Source organism: Vanessa atalanta, chromosome 20 (assembly GCF_905147765.1).
Source record: "Vanessa atalanta chromosome 20, ilVanAtal1.2, whole genome shotgun sequence".
NCBI lineage: Eukaryota > Metazoa > Arthropoda > Insecta > Lepidoptera > Nymphalidae > Vanessa > Vanessa atalanta.
Genome location: NC_061890.1, coordinates 1,249,624 through 1,270,909, shown reverse-complemented (window position 1 = coordinate 1,270,909; position 21,286 = coordinate 1,249,624). Strand labels below are relative to the sequence as shown.

Here is a 21,286-nt window from a genome sequence, read left to right as displayed (position 1 = left end):
GTTAATTAATACGACCCAAGCATTCCGGTCGAAAATTCGTGTGTGACTCAGCTATAAACCGATATCGTCGCCGACAAAAGAACCGGCCGTCTAGCGCCGTTAATATGATAATTAATTATTACAAATCATTATTCACATAGGTATTACTCAATCAGTAAAATATTACTTCATTTGAGAAAACTTTTGTATTATTCGGGTCTCATTTTTGGATTAAATACGGTCACGTGCGTCGGTCACGTTTCGCGACATCGCAAAACGCCTAAACGGGCGACTTACGGTTTTTGGTTAGTTTTAGGCGATACACTTTTTGTCTTTAAAAATACTTTGTAACGCTTCACTAAAGTTAACGCGGCGTAAAATCATAATTCGGATGAACAGTAAACGTGATAACTTCTTCGAAATGTGTTATATGTTAAATGTAAATACATGTAATGAGTGCGGCACATCACAAGCTAACACAGCGGTTGAGATCGAACTAGCACAAAAAGTGAAACTAGTCTAGCGGCATGTCTCACAATCGACGTGATGTCAAATCGTTGTCGCAAAGAACGAGTCCCAATCCATGTTTTTCTCTCGTATTGCTTGCAGACGTATGTTTCCTGCCTACAAAGTTCGCGTTTCTGGTCTTGATAAAAAAGCAAAATACATTTTGCTAATGGACATCGTAGCTGCCGACGATTGCAGATACAAATTCCACAACAGGTATATACAGAAGTGACGGAGGAATTAAATTAAAATAAGAGTATTGTAGCGATTATGACGGCTCCGTTTCGGACGCCGAGTAGGTCGATCTTATTTTAATGTAATTCGTTATTTTAAAAGAACAATAAGGCAAGAAGCATGCGTTTTTATGTGAAGGATAGGGATCTGCGTGGTTAAAAATATATGTCTTTACAGCCAAATTGGTTAAATATTTCGTTTTTCCACAACGCCTTCGACGTTTTACCGTTTTGTTAACGAACCGGATATTCTACAGAGCGAATGATCGTCTCTGAACGCGGACTGGTCTAATTACAAATCTCATCACGTATGGTTAGGCCATTTTTGAATCGAAATGGTCGTACGCTTGCCGCAGATTTACCTCCAATTTTGTTCCACTCTACGCAGACCTCTTCAATTCGCATTGCTTATAACCCACAGCTGACTAATTGTAATTACTCTATAGTGCTTTTGGATCCCGTATCATGCGCATGTAACCATCATCATTATTTGACATTGACACCTTACACTGATTTCGTTTGCATGCAGTTTGACAAGTTTTAAGAGGCAAGATTTTTAACTGAATGAATATTTACACGCCTCGGTAAGTTTCGATGTTGTGTCAAAAATACATTGTTTATAACGTCATAATGTTTATAATTTATGCGGCCACCTGTCTCCGGAGCCGCGTGTTCATTTTAATTAAAAAAAAAAATATTTCACTTTCATTAGTAGATTTTTAATTAGTTTTTGCTATTGATGATGTTTTAACCTTGGTCGTTTCGAGTCTTTCGAAGTTTAGACTTATTACGATTTTGGATTAAGGTTTGTAATGGAATGTAATGTGTGCTTTTGTTCTCTAAGTCGGTGGATGGTAGCCGGTAAGGCGGACCCTGAGATGCCCAAGAGGATGTACATCCACCCTGACTCTCCTTCAACGGGCGAGCAATGGATGCAGAAGGTTGTTTCCTTCCACAAGCTGAAGTTGACGAATAACATCAGCGACAAACACGGATTCGTGAGTACCTGCTTCTTTAGACTGCTTTAATTCGATGGATTTTTATAACAAAACTGTATTAACAATGAATAGGTGTTCAAAATGGCACAGCATTTAAATAAAGTATATATCTGTATTACGTTCATATGTTCTGAGATTTATATCATAATTACAAAAAATGTCTCGTTCTGTATTCAAACAAGCTAAAAAACCATCGATTTTAAGTATCCATCTATTATTAGTATCTGTGACGTCGTTTGTTAGCTATAAATGTTATGTATTATAAATATTTTACCTAAATTCTTCATAAATTGAATAGGATGTGCTCCAAAGCCGTAAACGATCCCCTGTCAATAGTACAAATATTTGAAGCCCACTCGAGACCCCAAAAGTAGCCTTTTTTTGTCGAAGCAAAAAGTTTATAATGCGAGTGATATTATAATTAAAAAGGTTGGGCTTGATCTGTCGTCGGGCAGCGGGGTACCATTGTGTCGGTCACGGTTATTAGGGTATTTACTTTGGTTACATTCTGTAGTTCAATAGATTATGTGCACACCGGTCTTTTTAGGGTTGTTACTGCAATTATTTCGTTTTTTTTTTTTTTTTAAATATAGAACCTTTTTTATCATTTCTTTTTTTATTTCGCGATTTAACTTATCTTAAGTATGATGTATGTTTGTTCAATCTTGATCTTCATTTGATTTCTAGCAATGCCTTATAATTTATGAGAGAATTTTATTACTTTTGTTAAGAAAAATAAACTATTTGCATTATTGTTTTAGTAATTTGCCAGATAACTAAAAAAAAAATATCGTTGGAGCCCAAACCAGGAGACATGTATGGGGCCCGTATTCCTAAGTAATATAGAATTATGTTCTAATATTATTTATAAATACGACGATGAAAAAACAAGTAAAGTTGTTGACGAATTTCATTAATCCGACTAAAAGTAAAGCCAAGATTAGTAATACCTTATTAGCACAATAAAAATTGCAATGTGAAAGTCGCAAGTTCGATCGTGACCTTGGACTATTGTCGTCCCCCAACACATATAATTGGAAGGCAAAATATTTAATTATTCTTAAAAATATAGAAAAAACTGTAGAGCGTCCATTTTTATTCACGAATATAATTAAGTATTAATTAGTTTATTTATTAAATCTTAATACTAAATTAAAAGTGACGTTATTCGGTAAGTAACCCCCCCACTCAATATATTTCACCGTCAAACAACAATGCTTAGTATTATTATGTTGCGGTTTAAACGGTGACTGAGCCAGTGTGACAGGCACAAGGGAATTAACAGTATAATTCCGAAGGTTTAGGTTGGTGGCTCATTCGCGATGTAAGGGATTATCTATACAGTGCATTGATACATTGGTTACCACTGCCCATTTACCAATAACTTACCTTGGTGGTAGGGCTTTGTGCAAGTCCGTCTGGGTAGGTACCACCCACTCATCAGATATGCTACCGACAAACAGCAGTACTCAGTATTGTTGTGTTCCGGTTTAAAGGGTGAGGGGTTAGCCAGTGTAACTACAGGCATAAGGGACGCAACATCTTAGTTCCCAAGGTTGGTGGCGCATTGGTAATGTAAGAAATGGTTAATATTTCTTACAACGCAATTGTCTATAGGCGGTGGTGACCACTTACCACCAGGTGGCCCATTTGATGGTCCGCCTACCGATATCATAAAAAAATATGGTGTAGCCTATTATAACAAATGCGCCAACGTTCGTCCAATAAAGAATAGGTTTAGTGACAGCCCAAAAGGCTAATGGTCGAAAAGCTTGAAGCTTGTATTTTAAAAACAATGCATATTTAATTCACATTTACTAATGCTTATTAAATTGTAAAACTTCTAGGCCACAGATAACGAAGTGTTTAGTTCGTAATTAACAAAACACGTTTAGTTTCTAGAAATGTGTTACCGTTAATTAGAGTGCTTAATTATGTATATTATAAAATACCTCGTAAGTTAACTAACTTGGCTACTGTGTACACCTGCCTTAACTTAGATTTGAATAGTAATATTATTGGAGGATAATCTGTGTGTACATGTCCATTATAATCATTATCTATTGATACATGAAATTAATAAATACTCAAAAACGTAATCGTGACAGCCGTTGTTCAGAAGTTGAATTTTTATGCTACGGTATTGACGCAAAAACGTTTCATAGCGATCACTTATAGCTAAATTGCACAATTAGTGACTTTTTCTTAATTTATTGTTCGTTTTTATTTTCATCTAGAATAAATAGACTTGAATGAAGTCAAGCGTGAATAATAATTCAAATTGCTCATGACCCTAAATTTTACTATAAACGAAATTATTACGTAACACTTTTTATGTTGACGGTACCTATCTTTGCAATGCTAACCATCCTTGACCACTATGATATAATATTATGAGCATGAAAACTATATCAGAGTTCTTATTTTAATGGCTTCCTCCAGTATTTTCCCTCGACACCAATGCCAATCGATTATCAAGTGCCAATAAGCGTCAGTTGTACCACAAACCTATTGAACTTAAGGCTGCCATACACTGAGTCACCTACGTTAAGAAAGTTACTTCGTATTAAAAACGATTAAATTACAATTATTGACTTGAAACTTGTCATGTTCAGCCGTTGGTTTCGTGTGCTTTAAATAAAGTATTCACAATGATTGATTGAATACTATGACTTATATGAAGACATGATATATTACTATGTGATAATAATGACATCTGCTATTAATGCGAATAATAAAGATATAACGTAAACATTAAAACAACTATACATATACATATGTTATGTACCATGTAAAGTTAATTATTACTATGTTTTTTATTAAAATTCGAAGTCACGCTCGCTCATAAAAAAAAAATACGCCGTCTGGCTGAATGGCCTTTAGCCTCGCATTCCCTTGATACCGTTTATCGATTAGCGTAGTTACAACACTACTTCAACAGATTAAGCAAGACTAGTGAGGCTTGGATTTTCGCCATTCTGCCCAAGTGCCGCGCCATAATTGTTCATAGTTGAATAATTTCTCGATTACCTGGGGTAACTCGATTTCCACTTACCGGACATATTTTATGAGGGGTGATTGATTTTTTAATTTAATACACGCATTGTGATAATGAGCGTGAAAAAATATCTAGACGAATTTCCTGCTATTGAAATTGTCTTAGTCGAATTCAATTTTATTATTTCAAATATAGAACAACACAGATTAAACAAGTGTACATTACGCAACCATAGTTTTAAAGAAGACTCGGATATCCCATCGGAAACTTCTAGAAAAAAAAAACTGTCCAGTTTCAATTTCAAAAAAACGCTACCGAAAAGCCGGCTAACATAATACACACGAATGCGTTTACACGACCGCGATCCAATCATAGATAAGACGATTTTTTTAATTCCACTGATGAGCGTTTGTTTCGTTTTTTTTTTTTTGAAGTTTTTTCTCGTGTCAGGTCTTTTGTCTTTGACGAGGGGTAATTGAAATAACGACGGTCTCAACGCGGTATGCGTAGAATTTTGACAACAGCTGACTGTTATATGGCATGGTATTTTTTAATGGAAAAAAAGTCTTATCGGTTTTAGGGTTTTTTTTTAACATACGTTTGGCCATTTATAATTCGGATGAAGATAAGAAGTTTGAATACGAATTATTTTTGCAATTTGAATTTCGAAATGGATTTTTTAAGAATATTTTTCAAACATATTAAATTTCATTAACTATTAAAGGTATATCTTTATAAATAATATAATATAATACTTGTAAGATATTCAAAGATAGTATTGTCTATTACAATATGCCTAAGCCTTTATATTATTAAACAGCCATATGACGTACTAAATGAAATGAACTTATTTGCATCAGACATTAAAAACTATACACAAAATATAGTTGTAGGTTAATGTTTGTATTTCCTCTATTTTCAAATATTAAGATTTTTTTTTTTAATTTTTTGTGTTCAACTTAGTATAAGGTTCACTACGAATTGATCTTCAACCAACTAACAAAGGTTTTTGAAGGTCTTTCGTCTAAACAGTTCTTGATGAAAATTTCTCGCCCCTTAGACCAACGATTACAATAGAACTGGTATGTTGTCCACGGGCTAAGAGGCCAAACCTTACCAACTAGACCAATGTGACTAACCGATTAAATTCCTAATCTCTCAAGCTCAACTCGTAATACTTCTTAAAGATTTCGATCTTAACGCTTTCAATAAATGATACTCTATAATCGAAATCAGTGTGTAGATGTTTTCGGCTAATCAACGTATCTTTTTTCCTATCTTGCCATTTCTAAATATACATAGATCTTTGACCGTCAATGACTCGGCACTGTCAAATCAAAGTCCGTAAGGAGATATATTGTCGGCAATCAGGATTATTTACAATGCTCTCAGTTAGAACTGGTTTTTATTACAACGCTAAGATATAAATTGGCGTGTCGTCAATTATAATGACATTTTTAACTCTTTAACAGTCGCCAAAAGCGTTTATAATTGCTGGATTAAAGGATGGCGCCTGACCGCCTTTTATTGGGCTGTTCGGACCCTAAGTGTTAGGGTTGCCACGCTTATCTACTAATGATTTGGAAAATTGAATTCATATATATTTTACGGCAAGGTTTGGGTACTAAAACGTTTTAATAACCTAAATAAATCAACTATTCTATAATTAGTTTTATTCGCGAAATTCACAGAAAGGTTTTATTTGAAATTGTGAAATTTAATTCAATTATAAAATAGCTAATTGCGCGCGTGCATTGGTTTTATCTATTTAATTATTTTTTTGAGTGATTCTTTATTTCGCGCCACCTATGTACTTCTAGAAGATTCTACAGATTTATATATATAAGATATCGAGTTTTAAGATACCTTACATAATATGCCCTATTCATACAACGTTTTTATGCTTCACCGTCACTTGGCTACCATTTAGGAATGTTTGGCGTCAGGCCAACGATACGAAGAGCTAATAGTAGGTCCACAAGGTAGCTTGACTGAGTTATTCACCAGAAATAAATTTAAAAAACATAAAAAAAATTTGATGAAAATGTACATATAAGAAAAGATGTATGAGAAATTAAAACAATATGAAAAGTATGTATTGTTAGTTTAAAAAAAAGAATCTGTGATAGATTTAGAACCGACGGATCAAAATGACGAACACTTTTTTAGTCGGTCATACTTGGACACTGGCCAAGAGGCTAACACTTACCGACCAGACCATATAGCACCATTAACGGCGTATCTTTTAAATGTTTACATGTTTCCCGACCATTCGATTTTTTTTATTTACCAAATACATAAATAGGTAATTATACAAATTACCTATTTACCTAGAGATATATGGGCACGTCCAAAAGGTACAGAAATTCTTAGTAACATTCGAGGATGCGTGATTATCATATTAACATAGTACCTATCACAATGTTATTTCCCCGTTAATTTGCGCCTCCATAAAAACTCATACGAAATTACACCATAACTACACGAATGAACAACTTGTGTCACAAAGAGAGGCACAAAACCTCAACGTTCCGATCTCGCTAATCGCAGCCTTCTGCACCCGTTTTTACAAATCAAAACATCTTGAGCGTTCACAATGACGTCGCTCGCCGCCGGGGGTGTATTCTGGGGCTTATACGTCAAAGATGACGAAAAGCGCCGTCTACCAGTTTTAATTGTGAAGGGCTAATCCGCAACCGGCGTCTTTCGAGCGTCTAATTCATTTCAAGGAGCGCATTGTACTCTCGAAGCGGTGTCTTCCCGTCCGTGAATACAGCTGCACTGAATATCGAAAAATTTGCGAGTTAAGAGTTTGTTGATCCGCCGCGCGGCCCGCAATCGGTGTTTACAATTAATTCAAAAACAAACTTCGCTCACCTTGAAATCCGCGAAATGAAAAACTTGCCAGTCTTCGGGCAGTGTTTCCGATTCCAATCAAATTCTTCTTTAAAAACTTTTTTGCGTAACGGACGAAGTTTTGCACGGGTTCCCGATAAATAAATACCTACGAGATACAAAGGCCGGCAAACCGGTGCGCTCGCTCGAACAAGAAAGGGCATATGCTCCGTAATTTATATACAGTTATTGATCAAAAGGTGATGTCCTTTGGGAGGCATTGAGGCATCCAGCAGATCGGTGAGCCCTCGCAAATTGTTCTCTATTAAGTGGGGCTGATAAAATCTCGCTCGTAAGTGGGTGAGCGAGGTTATCGCCGTCTTACCGGTTCGATTGGCGATAGGGTTGGAATGGATTAATTATCGAGTGGTGCGGTCGCGCGGTTTTCAGAATAGGGCGCCGCGTACGTGAAGTATTGTTTGAGAATTTGACGTCTTACATGTTGAGGTAGTGGCGGCGGCGGTCGGCTTTGTTTTTTGCTAACTGCTCAGCCACCTGCTGCGAAACACCGTGATATACGAGTCGTTGAAAAAAGTTAAACTGTAAACTAAACGGCGACTTTTTGGTACGTTCGATTATTTGTTTGTTTTATAACGGAATCGTCGTTTGTAAAAAAAACTAACTACACGATTTGGAATCTCGAATCGTTTCTTGCGCGCGCAAAACGTTCTGTTCGACAAAGGATAATAAGTAGAAATCTTTTTTAATAACATAGCTCAAGGTACGGGATACAAATGTCCTTTGTTGACAGGCGAAGTGTAAATTTTAATCCTGTTTGGATTCTTGACTGCTAGGATGGTTTAAGCCGTTTTTTTTTTTTTCATTAAAATCTTGATTGCGTGTAGGCGCCAGTAATCGTGTTGTTACGTCGATCGCGTATACATATTTTAATAATATTATCTTTTTGAGAGATGTTTAAGTGGTAAACAATTTGCGACATTATTTTATATCTAAATTAGAGTCGAAATTCCTTCTTTGCAAAATAATTTGATCGTCTAAATCAGTGCGGTACTTGCCTATGTCTATAGACGTAGGTTGGGTCAGGCTTCAGTTCAAGGTTAGGTAGTTTAGTTTAAGTCATAGTTTAGGTTAGGATTATTTACGCAAGCTAGTAAACTAATCTAGTTGATGCAACTGGAATATCATGAGATGCTTGTACTGAGGTAGATTGTTTACCTGACTGTCTCGTCGGTTAAGCAGCTAGCTTTTTTATTACATACCCTTTTCCCACAGACGTGTTCTCCCTTATGGTGTATGTTCTCTATTGTACTTTAACTTTATTTTCTATGTTTATTCTAGTTAAAATTTCAACGCATCACAACTAAAATTATATTAAGCACATAACTCATAACTCATACTGCTGTACACGGTAGGTACTCGGGTTCAAATCCCGGGCCAGAACTATGAGGTTTTTTAATCTCCTGTCAATAAATCCTGTGCCATGTCTAGCACGTAAAAACCTTTGATTGCTGCTCTATAAGGCTGAGAGTGGAAGAACAGACAGTGAGATAGAGTCATCAAAGCTTAAAACAAGAGTTAAAAATTAAAAAAATCTATCTAAACCGCATTAAAATTATATATTATGAGCTATCAAATAATAATTTGAGCTGCTTAAAATAGAAATAGCTTAATTATTAAACATAAAAAATATTAATATAAATTATTTATTGACAATAATTAACATGATTATGATATAATTAACTCCATATTTCCACGTTATCTAATTTCAATCGTCTTTAGATATTATGGCGTGTGTATCATATTTAATTATTATCATCACCTGCTACGCCAGCCGCTCATCCGACCTTATAAAAGTCAAGTAATGCCATCTCAATAAAACACTTTTAAATCTTTATACTATTTATATGTAACTTGTTGTCGCCCGCGGTTGCGCTCGCATTTTTGGTTAGGCAAACAAATAGTCTATCGTCTTCCGTGGAGTACAAGCTTGCTTTATGCGAAATTTTATGAACAAATTATATAAAATTCGTTGCAATGGTGTGGCTCTGAAATAGCAACACACATATCGACATAGTTATTTTCGCATATATAATATTAGTATAGATAAATACGTTACGCAAAGATCAAAAGAAATCCTTCATGTGTGGTGGAATTTTCCAACATACAACTCCTCGAGGATAGAGGTCCTTGCTCAGCAGAGGTAGAGTAACAGGCTGTTGTTTCACTTTTAATAAAATAGTACTATCTCGTTCGCACACGTGAATTTGAAAAGGATAACAAGTGTTTTAGCTCTCAAATTAGTTTAGCTTAAAGATTGTGTACAGCATAATCATCACTACTGATAAACGCAGATGAACTAATTAGTTTAATTTTAGTTTTTCACATTGTTTTTAATGCATAAGCATAAGCAGCCCGTAAATGTCCCACTGCTGGGATAAAGGCCTCCTCTCCCTTTGAGGAGAAGGTTTGGAGCATATTCCACCACGCTGCTCCAATGCGGGTTGGCGGAATACACATGTGATAGAATTTCGTTGAAATTAGACACATGCAGGTTTCCTCACGATGTTTTCCTTCACCGCCGAGCACGAGATGAATTATAAACACAAATTAAGCACATGAAATTTCAGTGGTGCCTGCCTGGGTTTGAACCCGAAATCATCGGTTAAGATGCACGCGTTCTAACCACTGGGCCATCTCGGCTCTTTCTGGGCCATCTCTGTTTTTTTAATGGTTTAGATCAAATGAAATCAAATTAGAGTGAGCTAATTTAGATCTGTATAATTACATCATGAAGTTGCCTATAATTGTGATGTATAGTGTCAGTAAAATTATTAATATTTATAATGATTATTATTTTGGACAGATATATACATACATATATATATAGGTACATTGTACAATGTGTTCCATGATTTCCTATATACCCTATATAAAAAATACAGCATCATGCGTCATTAAAGCTTATTAATGAATTTAAATCTTATTCATAAAAAAAATAATATCATAAGCTTCTTTTAACATCTATGTATTCTCAATAATACTTAATACAAGATAAAAAAATGCTAAAATATTCAATACAGGAGACATAATATCAATTGAATAGACATACCTCTGTATGTATATCTCCTAATAAAAATAGTAACTCGTTAGTTTCTTGTCGGTTCTTCTCGGTACATTTTACATGCCGAACCAGTGGTTCATTCGAATCCAGTAATAATATTCTATTCCGTTTTGATAACTAAATCATGTGTCTCGTTCCACCCATCTTGCTTTCTCGCTCTATCGGAAATTCAAGTAAAGTCCGCGTTGCACATGTTCCCATGTGATGTTAAATATTTGCAGGCGAGTTCGGATCAAATGCACTTTTGTAGCACTATACATCAGCCACTACTACGAGTCGAAACAAAGAATGGCTTTATCGAGAGATTAGTAGACTCGAAAAGTGAGAATATAACGAGAAACTGGTAATATTTTAATGATTACACGACTTCTTATAATATAAAAAGATTTTAATGTAAGTATCATTTATTTAAAATATTAAATACTCATACTTGCTATCTCGCTTTGAATCAATAAGCATTTTGTGATATAAAATAACTTGTTTCAAAAAAACGTCATAAACAACATCAAGTAGGTATTTTACAAGAACTTTTGAAACGTCATTTTACATAATTGTATTAAAACTCAGTAGTTACCCTTTTTCATAATTTTAAATACAATGTTACGTCAATTAAATACAATTAAATTTTCTTAATATATCCTGCTCGAAAGTCAACAAGATATTCCGCGCAAACAAAGCTATTATAAAAAAAAAACTTTAAATTACAATATGAAAATACAGAAAATTATTTATCTCTTTGAAAACAGATTTAAATAATCATTTTTGAAAATATAAACCTTTTTGTTTTGTTATTGTCATTCGGTTTTTTTTTTTTATAAATTTGTATTTTTTTTTAATATTACATCGTGAACTAATAGTAGCACTTATAATATATTTGTCTGCGTGTATATTTGCCATCACCCTTCTTTAGTTACATGGTAAGAGCTGTTCTGACCACGGTGACAATGTTAATATTTACAAATCGCACTTGGCACTTATTTGAGTGCTACAAACCACTCACTCACGCTTATTCTTCGAAATAAAAACTATTTTCGTGAATTATAAATCCGTCTAATATTTTATTTTTTATATCAATAGACATAAATAATTAACATACTTTCTAGATAACATGTCCTTTAAATAACGTAGATTGCGTGCAACAAAACGTGCGTGTCACACCGTGCCTGAGCAGCGGCCATTTTGTCGACCGAAAATTGGCGGGAAAATTGAGAAAACGACACTTGTTTGAACTCCACACCGCTCTAAAACGAATGAATTAATGCAAACTGCTGAATAAACCGCGATTACGTTTTGTCACGTCTTTTAAAAAAGGAACAACTTTTTTGAGAAACATTTGAAAGTTATAAGTTAAATTTTTACGAATTAAAAAAACAATTTTGTATCGAGTGAAGTATTTCATTTATTTTACGAATTGACGTGACGAAAAATCCAAACGGTAAAATAAAGTTCTTCGTTCCTGAAAAATTATGTTCGTAATTCATAATAATAAATAAACAGCACTTTGTTAAAATGTATGAAGGATGTATGTAGTTATTTAGATGCGAATAAAAAATTATATAATTCACATGTTAAAAACAATCTTCCACGCGAAAAAATAGTTTCGGCATAGAAAATTTTTTAAGATCTTGTAATTTTTATTATCAGTCACGACTTTCATAAAACTGTACAATACTTGGAAATAACGAAATAACACCGCAAATTTGGAAACACTCAAAGTTATATTCTAGCTTTAGGGCCAATAAAACCATCACCGGTAGCATAGTTTCGAAATTCGACGTTCACAATTCACCGAGACCCGAGCGTGTGACTATAAAATGTCCGATACAAGTGGCATTAGGCTGGAACTACGTAAAACCAGGATGGCTTGAAGACACGCATCCATTCTAGACCAAATAGATACGACCCCCATTTCTCTTTACGAAATCGTTACCGTGCATATAAAATGTTACGATCCAATCATTACGCTGGAGGTCTCTTAATGCTGGTATCTTCGTATGTGAGTTAGGGGGAAAATCACCTATTATTAAGGGGGGTGCTAAACTAACGATTCGTGTTGTTCCTTTTTATGTGTGCCGTTTGAATGCTTGACGGTGTAATTTAGGTGTGAAGGCTACGGTTCACACATATTTGTTAAAAAAATATTATTTCTTGTCAACCGATTTATTTTGGTGACCCATCTAAGGGTGAATAGAAATGTATTACGACTATTGAGATTGTAAAATTCAATTTGTTAATTTAGTGTCGTCATGATGGACATCTTTATGAATAAAAATAATAATATAAGGAATATTATAGAAAAAAAAAAGTGACCAAACACATATGAACTCTTGAAGGCATTCGCTCTTAAAATCCGATGGGGCGGTAATTTAGGACATCTGATTCAGGCTGTGCAAGGCATAATAAAACAAAAAAAAATCTAAAAAAATCGAAGTTCTATTCCTCGATAGAAAAGTTATTTTATCTTTTTTGCTCGATTCGTGATTTGAACCCTGTGTCCTGGGATGTGAATTTTATCTTTTTACTGAAAAACGACGCAGTTTAATTATATTGTAAATATAGGTACAGTTCATCTGCAATAAAACGGTTTTTATATTTGCGATATATGAAAAGAAGGAACACGCGAAATAAAAACAAGTTTGGAAATAAATGGTGACACGGTGTTCCATCAGGTAGCACCTCCATGTTCCTCTTCCGTTTGTCATAAAAAGCTAGCTATTGACAAGCGATTGCACGTAGCGTGAGATGTTCTGACAGATAGTCATGGAAATTTCTGACAAGCATGTTTCCATCGGAATGGCAAACTTCACGCCATTCACGTGCATATTCGTGGTATCTCACGATGTTCATTCTACTTCTCAAATGTCAGAATGCATCATATGAAATACTTATATTAAGTAATTATTAAAGGTAAATAAATAACGAAAAAACGACTGAGTTTCTATCGCCGGTTCTGCTCATGTCAGGGTATTTTATTTTCCGAACCGGCGGTAGTGTTTAATTTGACAATCAATTAGTAAGTGTAATGCTAGAAGCATGTTGAATGACTTTCTTCAAAGTTTTGAGTCTTCAAACTGTTGATAAAAATATAATCTGATTTGTCTATTATTTTGACAGTAAATCATTAGATTTAAATTCTTTAGTAAATACGAAGCTAAACGTAATGTTTTAAAGTTCTACAATAAACCACCAAGCTTAACCATTAGTCAAAGTTGAACACGCGACTTGAACTTCACGCATTCGTAATACATGATAGATTAGCGTGTAGCGATTTGACAGCAGCTCCAGAAATCGTTCTATAAAATATCGCTAATGCCTTCACTGACAATAATATATGCAACAGTAGTGATGAGCGTCGTTTACCAAATAAAGTTCCTTACAAAACAAACGTCGGTTGTCGCACGAAAATTCCCGAAGGCAATTTTTTAGGCAAAACAATTCTTATGTCAATTCGATGTTTGAAATATGACGTGAGGCGTTGGACCATCAATTCGTTGGTCAATTTGCATGGGGAAACCATAAAACTGTCACCGTTGACACACCACAGTCCTTTGTGACGTTCGTTCGACGTTTGCAAATGTTATATTTGTTTACTTTCGTAATCATTTCTTAAGCGATTTACGTTGTTTACTAAGTGTAAACGCTTTGCGATACTTGAATCTTTGAAGTGACTGATTTTGAAGACTTTATTACTTTTCACAGTAGTACATTGCAGATTTCCATTGATTCTCATGTATTATATAATTTTTCGTTCTGGCAGAACCTTTCGGCCCACGTGGTCTCAACACCGTCAACACATCGAAACAAAAACACATAGATAATTCATTTATAATCAAAATGATACCTAAAATATATTACAGGGTGTCTGAGTCAGTGTTACTTGCACAAGGGACATAACATCTTAGTTCCCAAGGTTGGTGGCGCATAGGTGATGCAAGGATTCGTTAATATTTCTTACACCGCCTTTGTCTATGGGCGGTGGTGACCACTTACCATCAGGTGGCTCGTCCGCCAACCAATGCCATAAAAAAAAGATTCAGAAATGCTCCACTATGAATATGAATCTCAATTAAAAACTCAAACTTTTTTAACCACGGTGTTCCATATCCGCTTATCAGTATGAAATTTGTATAAGAATAACAGTAATCAACAATATCAGTAATAAACATAAATGAAAACTACGTGACCTTCGTGACTTCTTTTAACTTCAACTTGACTATCTCGTCTCAAACAAAACTATTCCTCTTATGAAATTACAGTCACAAATGTTATAAAAAATGTATAAAAACGTATTGAACGTATTCAACGTTCAATAAGGTGTTATTATGATTTAAAATCAAAGTATGTTTGTATTTGAAACGTCACAAAGATTTACAATTAAATTCGTGGCCACACCGCGAATCAAAGTTTTTGTTCATTTCATTCATTCGGCTCGTGAGCCGCTGTTAAGGTTTTACCTTTTGTCAGACATAATTGTTACACAACCTCGTATCATGAATAGTTTTTTTTTTTAAATTATACATTACATACAATTATACATACATTCGATTGAATACTTTTTTTAGAACATATGGTAGGTACTAAATTCGTATTTTTTTTTTTTTAAATTTATTAAATGTTTTTATATAGGTATAAGGATTTTGTAGAGTGTTACGTTACCGAATTGTATGTTACATATAAATTAGCTATTATATAATGTGTACGTTTATGACGTTACTTTCAGAAACCTCAAAAAGTAAATTTCATATAAACGTTACATGGGTTCATATAGTTCATACAAAACCAACCGCCATTTTTACACATGACATATATTTGTATATTATATTTATTTTAGTTTCTTTATTCTCAATAATATTAATAATCACAAATAAAATATCCACTACATGTACTAAACCACGACAAAAAAACCATACTCGGAAATTATAATAGAAATAGGCCGGACGCATTTCAAGTATCAAAGTTAGACCAAAATACTATATAGGTAAACCAAAAGAAAATGGCAATGTTTGAAGAGGCCTTGACATTAGTTCTGAATAAAAAAAAAAACTTTAAGGTTGTGGTTTGCGTACTACTACGTTTTATTACCACGGGTAATTTAGTTCAATTATAAAAATAAAATATTATATTATTTAAACTTATTAAATAACAATAAATAGACTTTAATTTTATTTATTAATATTGATTTGCGCGTTTTCTCGTCTCGCGTATCGACTGTTATCCGTTGCTTCCATTGTTTTATTCAAAGCAACTTTTCTCGGTATCTTCGTTTTCAAACTCGCTAGGAATTCATTTTGTTTCGCGAATATTTTTATTATATTGCCAGTTATCCCTCACACCTGCTCTTTCAGTCGTGAAAACGACAATTTTACATTTTCCGCATACAAGTGTTTTTGATATCCGGCTGTTCAGTTAGACATATTTTCTTATGCGAGGGGCGTCAAAGAAAGTTATATTAAAGAAATATTTTCGTTTTCGACTCACATACTTCGATATTTGTACGAACACATTTCATATCTAATATCTGATTTTTTTTATATAAAATTAAATAACACTTATACGTACAAGCATATTTGAATCGATATTTTACAAAATAATGGTCTATAAAGTAGATATCGTCGGTTCTAAATGTAGATTGTACTGATATGCATCCGCAAGAATCAAAGAAGTTCCTCTTCATCAATACAATCAAATACATTTCACTTTGTGATAGAACTTTGTGAAAACCTATCCGGGTAGATACAACCTACTCAGATATTCTACCGCCAAGAAGCAGTACCTACTTAGAATTGTTGTGTTCCGCTTTGATGAGTGAGTAAAGCGATTCCAAAGTTGATGGCACATTGTTCATATGAGGAATGATTTTTATTTGTGTTTATACTAGTTATAGACCTTAATACTCTGTATAAAAATGAATAAATACAAACAATGTATTTTATCACTTTGCCTATTGGGCTGACTTGAATGTTCATTGCTTATGTTCCTTGTACCGGTATTACCGCCAACTTATCAAACATCGAACCTTTACACGTGAATACAAGTACTAGTGTTCGGCGTTAGATTAACTGGTAGCAGTAGGAGAATACGGTCTATCTCCTATTTGCTTAAACATCATAGACGCGGACGGTGAAGCGCGTCCCTTTTGACGAATTATATCGAAAACGCATGAGTAGGCGGACACGGCCGATTGGTTTTGCCGATGTATTCAAAGGTTTCACGTACGTCATCTATACTTAGACATCTCGTGGTAACATCTCAAATGTTACCGATATTATGATGTGGCGATACACACTCTATCTCACTCTGTCTCACTATCAGTAAAACTTTTTGATGGATTGATTGAAGTGGTCACCACTGCCCATAGACAAAGACGTTGTAAGAAATATTAACCATTCCTTACATCACCTATGCGCCACTAACCTTGGGAACTAAGATGTTATATCCCTTGTGCATGTGATTGCACTGGCTTACTCACCCTTCTAACCGGAACACAACAATACAGAGTACTGTTATTTGGCGGTAGAATATCTGATGAGTGGGTGGTACCTACCCAGACGGGCTTGCACAAAGCCCTACCACCAAGTAAAGTAATGAAAATAGAATACCTAAGGCCGTCTTCAAATTTTTTATTTTTAATGTATGTAAGTGTATGTAAGGAAAGTCATCAATATATTCTGTATATGCTGATACATATTAGAAAAACTCCTAAAATGTTTTTATAAAACTTAAATTTTATAAGTACGTGCATACTCCTGTACGTCCCTTTAAGTACTTTTATATATTTTAAAACTACATATATATTTATAATTCTAACTATACTAGCCGTCCCGGCATCGCACGGATGAAAAATCATAAATAACGAAAATTATATGATATAAAAAGAATTTATACCTTATAGCACTCAGTAATAATGTACCTTTCTACCAGTGAATTTTTAGAATTGTATCATTCCGGATATTACATACGAACAAACAAATTTTACCTCTTTACAATCTATACTATAATAATATAAATGTGAAAGTAACTCTGTCTGTATGTCTGTCGCTCTTTCACTACCAAACCAATGAACCGAATTTGACGAAATTCGGTATGAAGCAAACTTGAACTCCAAGGAAGGACATAGGCTACATTTTTGCCTAACACATGAAAACCGACCACTAAAACGCGAGCGAAGCCGCGGGCGACAACTAGTATTAATATAGATACATTTATTACAGGGATTCTGTATTTCAATGAAAACGAGACTTAAAATTCCTGAACATAACACGTCACTAGATAAAGCAGCGACTAGCAGGTGCTTTAAATTAAAGTTGAAGGAGACAGCTGGATCAGCGATACATCGCTTTACCTTGTTTAATCCAATTACCGACTGACCACAGCCTTGTATAAAATCATAAAAATCACATTAATTATATCAAGCGTTGAATATAAATCGGGCGATAATGTGTACGCATAGCCGATTCCAATGAAAGTAAGAAAACAGATATAAACAAACCTCAGATTTACGCATTTCATGCGATTTACTAATAACTCAATTTTGTGCACTATTTAAAGTTTATGATTAATATATCTTTATTTATAATACAACACTATTGCACTTAACCACTTATTTCCATTTATAATTCCAAAATTCCGATAGCAATTTCGTCGACGTTCAAAACGCCTTTTTTTTCGCAAATCCATCGTGAATATCATAGATTAATCAAGCTCTCCAATGATATCGCGTCAATTTGCTGTCAAATATTGTTTATTTGACTTTTTTCTTGTTATGGTTAGATACATAAGTTTTATTACGCCATTCAGTTGACACTAGCTGTCCATCCCGGCTTCACGTGTTCAATTGGCGGTTATATGCCTATAACTTTAAGACATAAATTTAATTTACAAACATAATTTTTTTTCGGCTATGAAAAATATCGGCTTCTCTACTACTGTAATATGCATGTATTATACACATAAACCTTAAAAACCGTTGTATACCATAGAAGATCTAAGCGTACAGATGGCGCGAAACGACTTTATTTACTATGTAGAAATTGAACTAACAAACAAATTTGTAACAATAATATATTTATAAACAGACACAGGCAAATAATTTCAATACTATTTTCTCCTCGGCTTATATATTTTTATTTGATTGATATGTAATCGTTTTATTATTATCTTAGTTGGTTCAGAAACATGCAGATTCTTATATTATGTGTTCGTTAAATTTTCAATAATAATTGCAGTCGAATTTCAACGTAAAACGTTATGCTTAAATTTCGAATTAAGTTTGAAATTAGAGTTCGAATTTATACAACTTTTTAACAAATTTTTTATTTAATCTTTCCTGTTTAGAACACGTGGGTCAAGTCTCGAAACTCGAGTCAATCAAAGATTTAACAGAAAACTTTGTTGCCGATGAAACGATTACGTATGCTAAATGTTTTTTTTTTTTTATATAGAGTGTGTTTTTATTTTTTTATTAATTTAATAATTATAGTATGAATTACAGATAGGCTTAAAAATTATATCCGATTGAATTTACTAATGACATTAAATTTTATAACCTATATTTTTATAGGTTCAAACGTGCTTTTACGAGCCTACTTGGATAAAGAATATTTTGATTTGATTTGTTTCCCAATGTCAAATCATTGATGACTGAAAGAGAAGTCAGTGCTTAACTAAATCGCTAAACACAGTTTATAACTTCGTAAAATCTTAAATAGTCGAATGTTACTTAGCATGTTAATCTGGAGTTTATATTAACACCGCTATGTTTAGCCGCATGATCACTGGATTATCCACTAATTGGGTAACGGGTTCGTTTCCCGTTAAAACAAATGTGATTTTAGTTTTAATTTATTTATGAACATATATTTAACTATTAATGAGTGGACGAGTGGATTTTAATCTATTTGATGTTTTTTTTTTTTTTTGTAAAAGCCTGTATAATCCCATGACTGAGCAAAGGTATCGATCTCGTGATGAATACATTTGGAGCTTACCACCACATACCACCACTGTTCAAACTAAACTTCCTTGACGTGTGTTGATTGTCCAATAATATACCGATTTCGAAATAACCAAACTTGAATCGGTTAAATATTTTTTTACATCACTAATGTAACAGTGTCAAATGGTGCAGACGCGTGTATTTGAACCTGCTTCGGTTAAGAATCAAGTATTCTAATCAATGGACGCACGCTCGTGTTAATTCTAAAATAACTTTCTATTAAAATGTCGTCAGTGGAATGGTGGAAAAGCGTTAAACAAACATAGTTTTCGTTACTTAACACTAAATTTTAAACATATTACATACATCTTGTTCTCGATGTGTTCACGAGTTGATTAATTCGAGCAACAGACAGCGGTCGGTTTCATTTCGTTCAAACCAAATCACTTTTACCTTCAAACACGTGCATACAATTAACGAATATTTCCCACGGATTCATTTATTGTACATATCTATTTAAAAGATAGATTTTTAATCTGTATGTCTAATTTTAGAAGACATTTTATTTGTAGTAGAGACCCGCCACGGCTTCGCACGGGTGCTGTTTATTAATAAAGAAAATAATGTGCTTTTAATATAACTCATACCCTATAGCTCTCAGAATAATGTAGATTACCATTACATACAAACAAACAAATTTTACCTCTTTAGCATTAGCAGCCTGTAAATTTTCCCACTGCTGGGCTAAAGGCCTCCTCTGAGGAGAAGGTTTGGAGCATATTCCACCACGCTGCTCCAATGCGCGTTGGCGGAATACACATGTGGCAGAATTTCATTGAAATTAGACACATGCAGGTTTCCGCGACGTTTTCCTTCACCGCAGAGCACGAGATGAATTATAAACACAAATTAAGCTCATGAAAATTCAGTGGTGCCTGCCTGGGCTTGAACCCGAAATCATCTGTTAAGATGCACGCGTTCTAACCACTGGGCCATCTCGGCTCTCTATGTAATATTAATAGGTATATATATAATTGTTACCGCGCTAAATCCGCGTGTGTGAACTAGGAGTTCTAGAACTATCGTTTAGAGTTATTAGTGGTAAGGGTTAGGTACTGTTCGTCCTTTTCTAAGTCTCAGACAACGTGTACGGATAATTTAATGATGATCGCATTGAATATATAACTACAAGCACACGAGACATTACATCTTAGTTCCCGAGGTTGGCGCCATGGTGATATACGGAATGATTTTTTTTTTCCAATAAAAGTGTCTATAGGCAATGATGTCATCGCGTGGAACCTACCTGTCATACTTACATGACATAAAAACATAATTAAAGAAAATTACGAACGTCAAGACGGACAAAGTCTCGAAAACGACATGTATATATATATAAAAACGTTACCAAAGACAGGTAGCTCTTTAATCCCGTTAAGATAAAACTCGAATAACGTTAACGGCTCCGGTTTCGAAGAGTGACATTCCGTGTTTCGGCACACGTACTCGGTGAAGATAGGCCGATTGAGACTCGGTGGTCCTTTTTACTGGACGACGGTCGAGATACTAGTAGTTTTTTTTTATAATACTAACCACCTGATGGTTAGTGTCACCACCAATGAACAAACTAATGAAATTAGGATGTTATCCCTTGTGCCT

The 21,286-nt window shown here is 34.3% G+C and overlaps 1 protein-coding gene across 8 annotated transcripts in view; it reads left to right on the top strand.

The window, feature by feature from the left end:
* The window catches only part of LOC125071998 (T-box transcription factor TBX3-like), a 109,898-nt gene that overhangs the window by 35,405 nt on the left and 53,207 nt on the right, over positions 1-21,286 (top strand). For 5 of the 8 annotated variants that reach the window (XM_047682454.1, XM_047682455.1, XM_047682453.1 and 2 more), the window contains exon 3: positions 1,564-1,717. In XM_047682454.1, the coding sequence (XP_047538410.1) occupies positions 1,564-1,717 (154 nt within the window). Of the gene's footprint in view, positions 1-588; positions 703-1,563; positions 1,718-21,286 lie in introns of all 8 variants that reach the window. The other 3 variants (XM_047682459.1, XM_047682452.1, XM_047682458.1) reach the window with 1 other exon arrangement.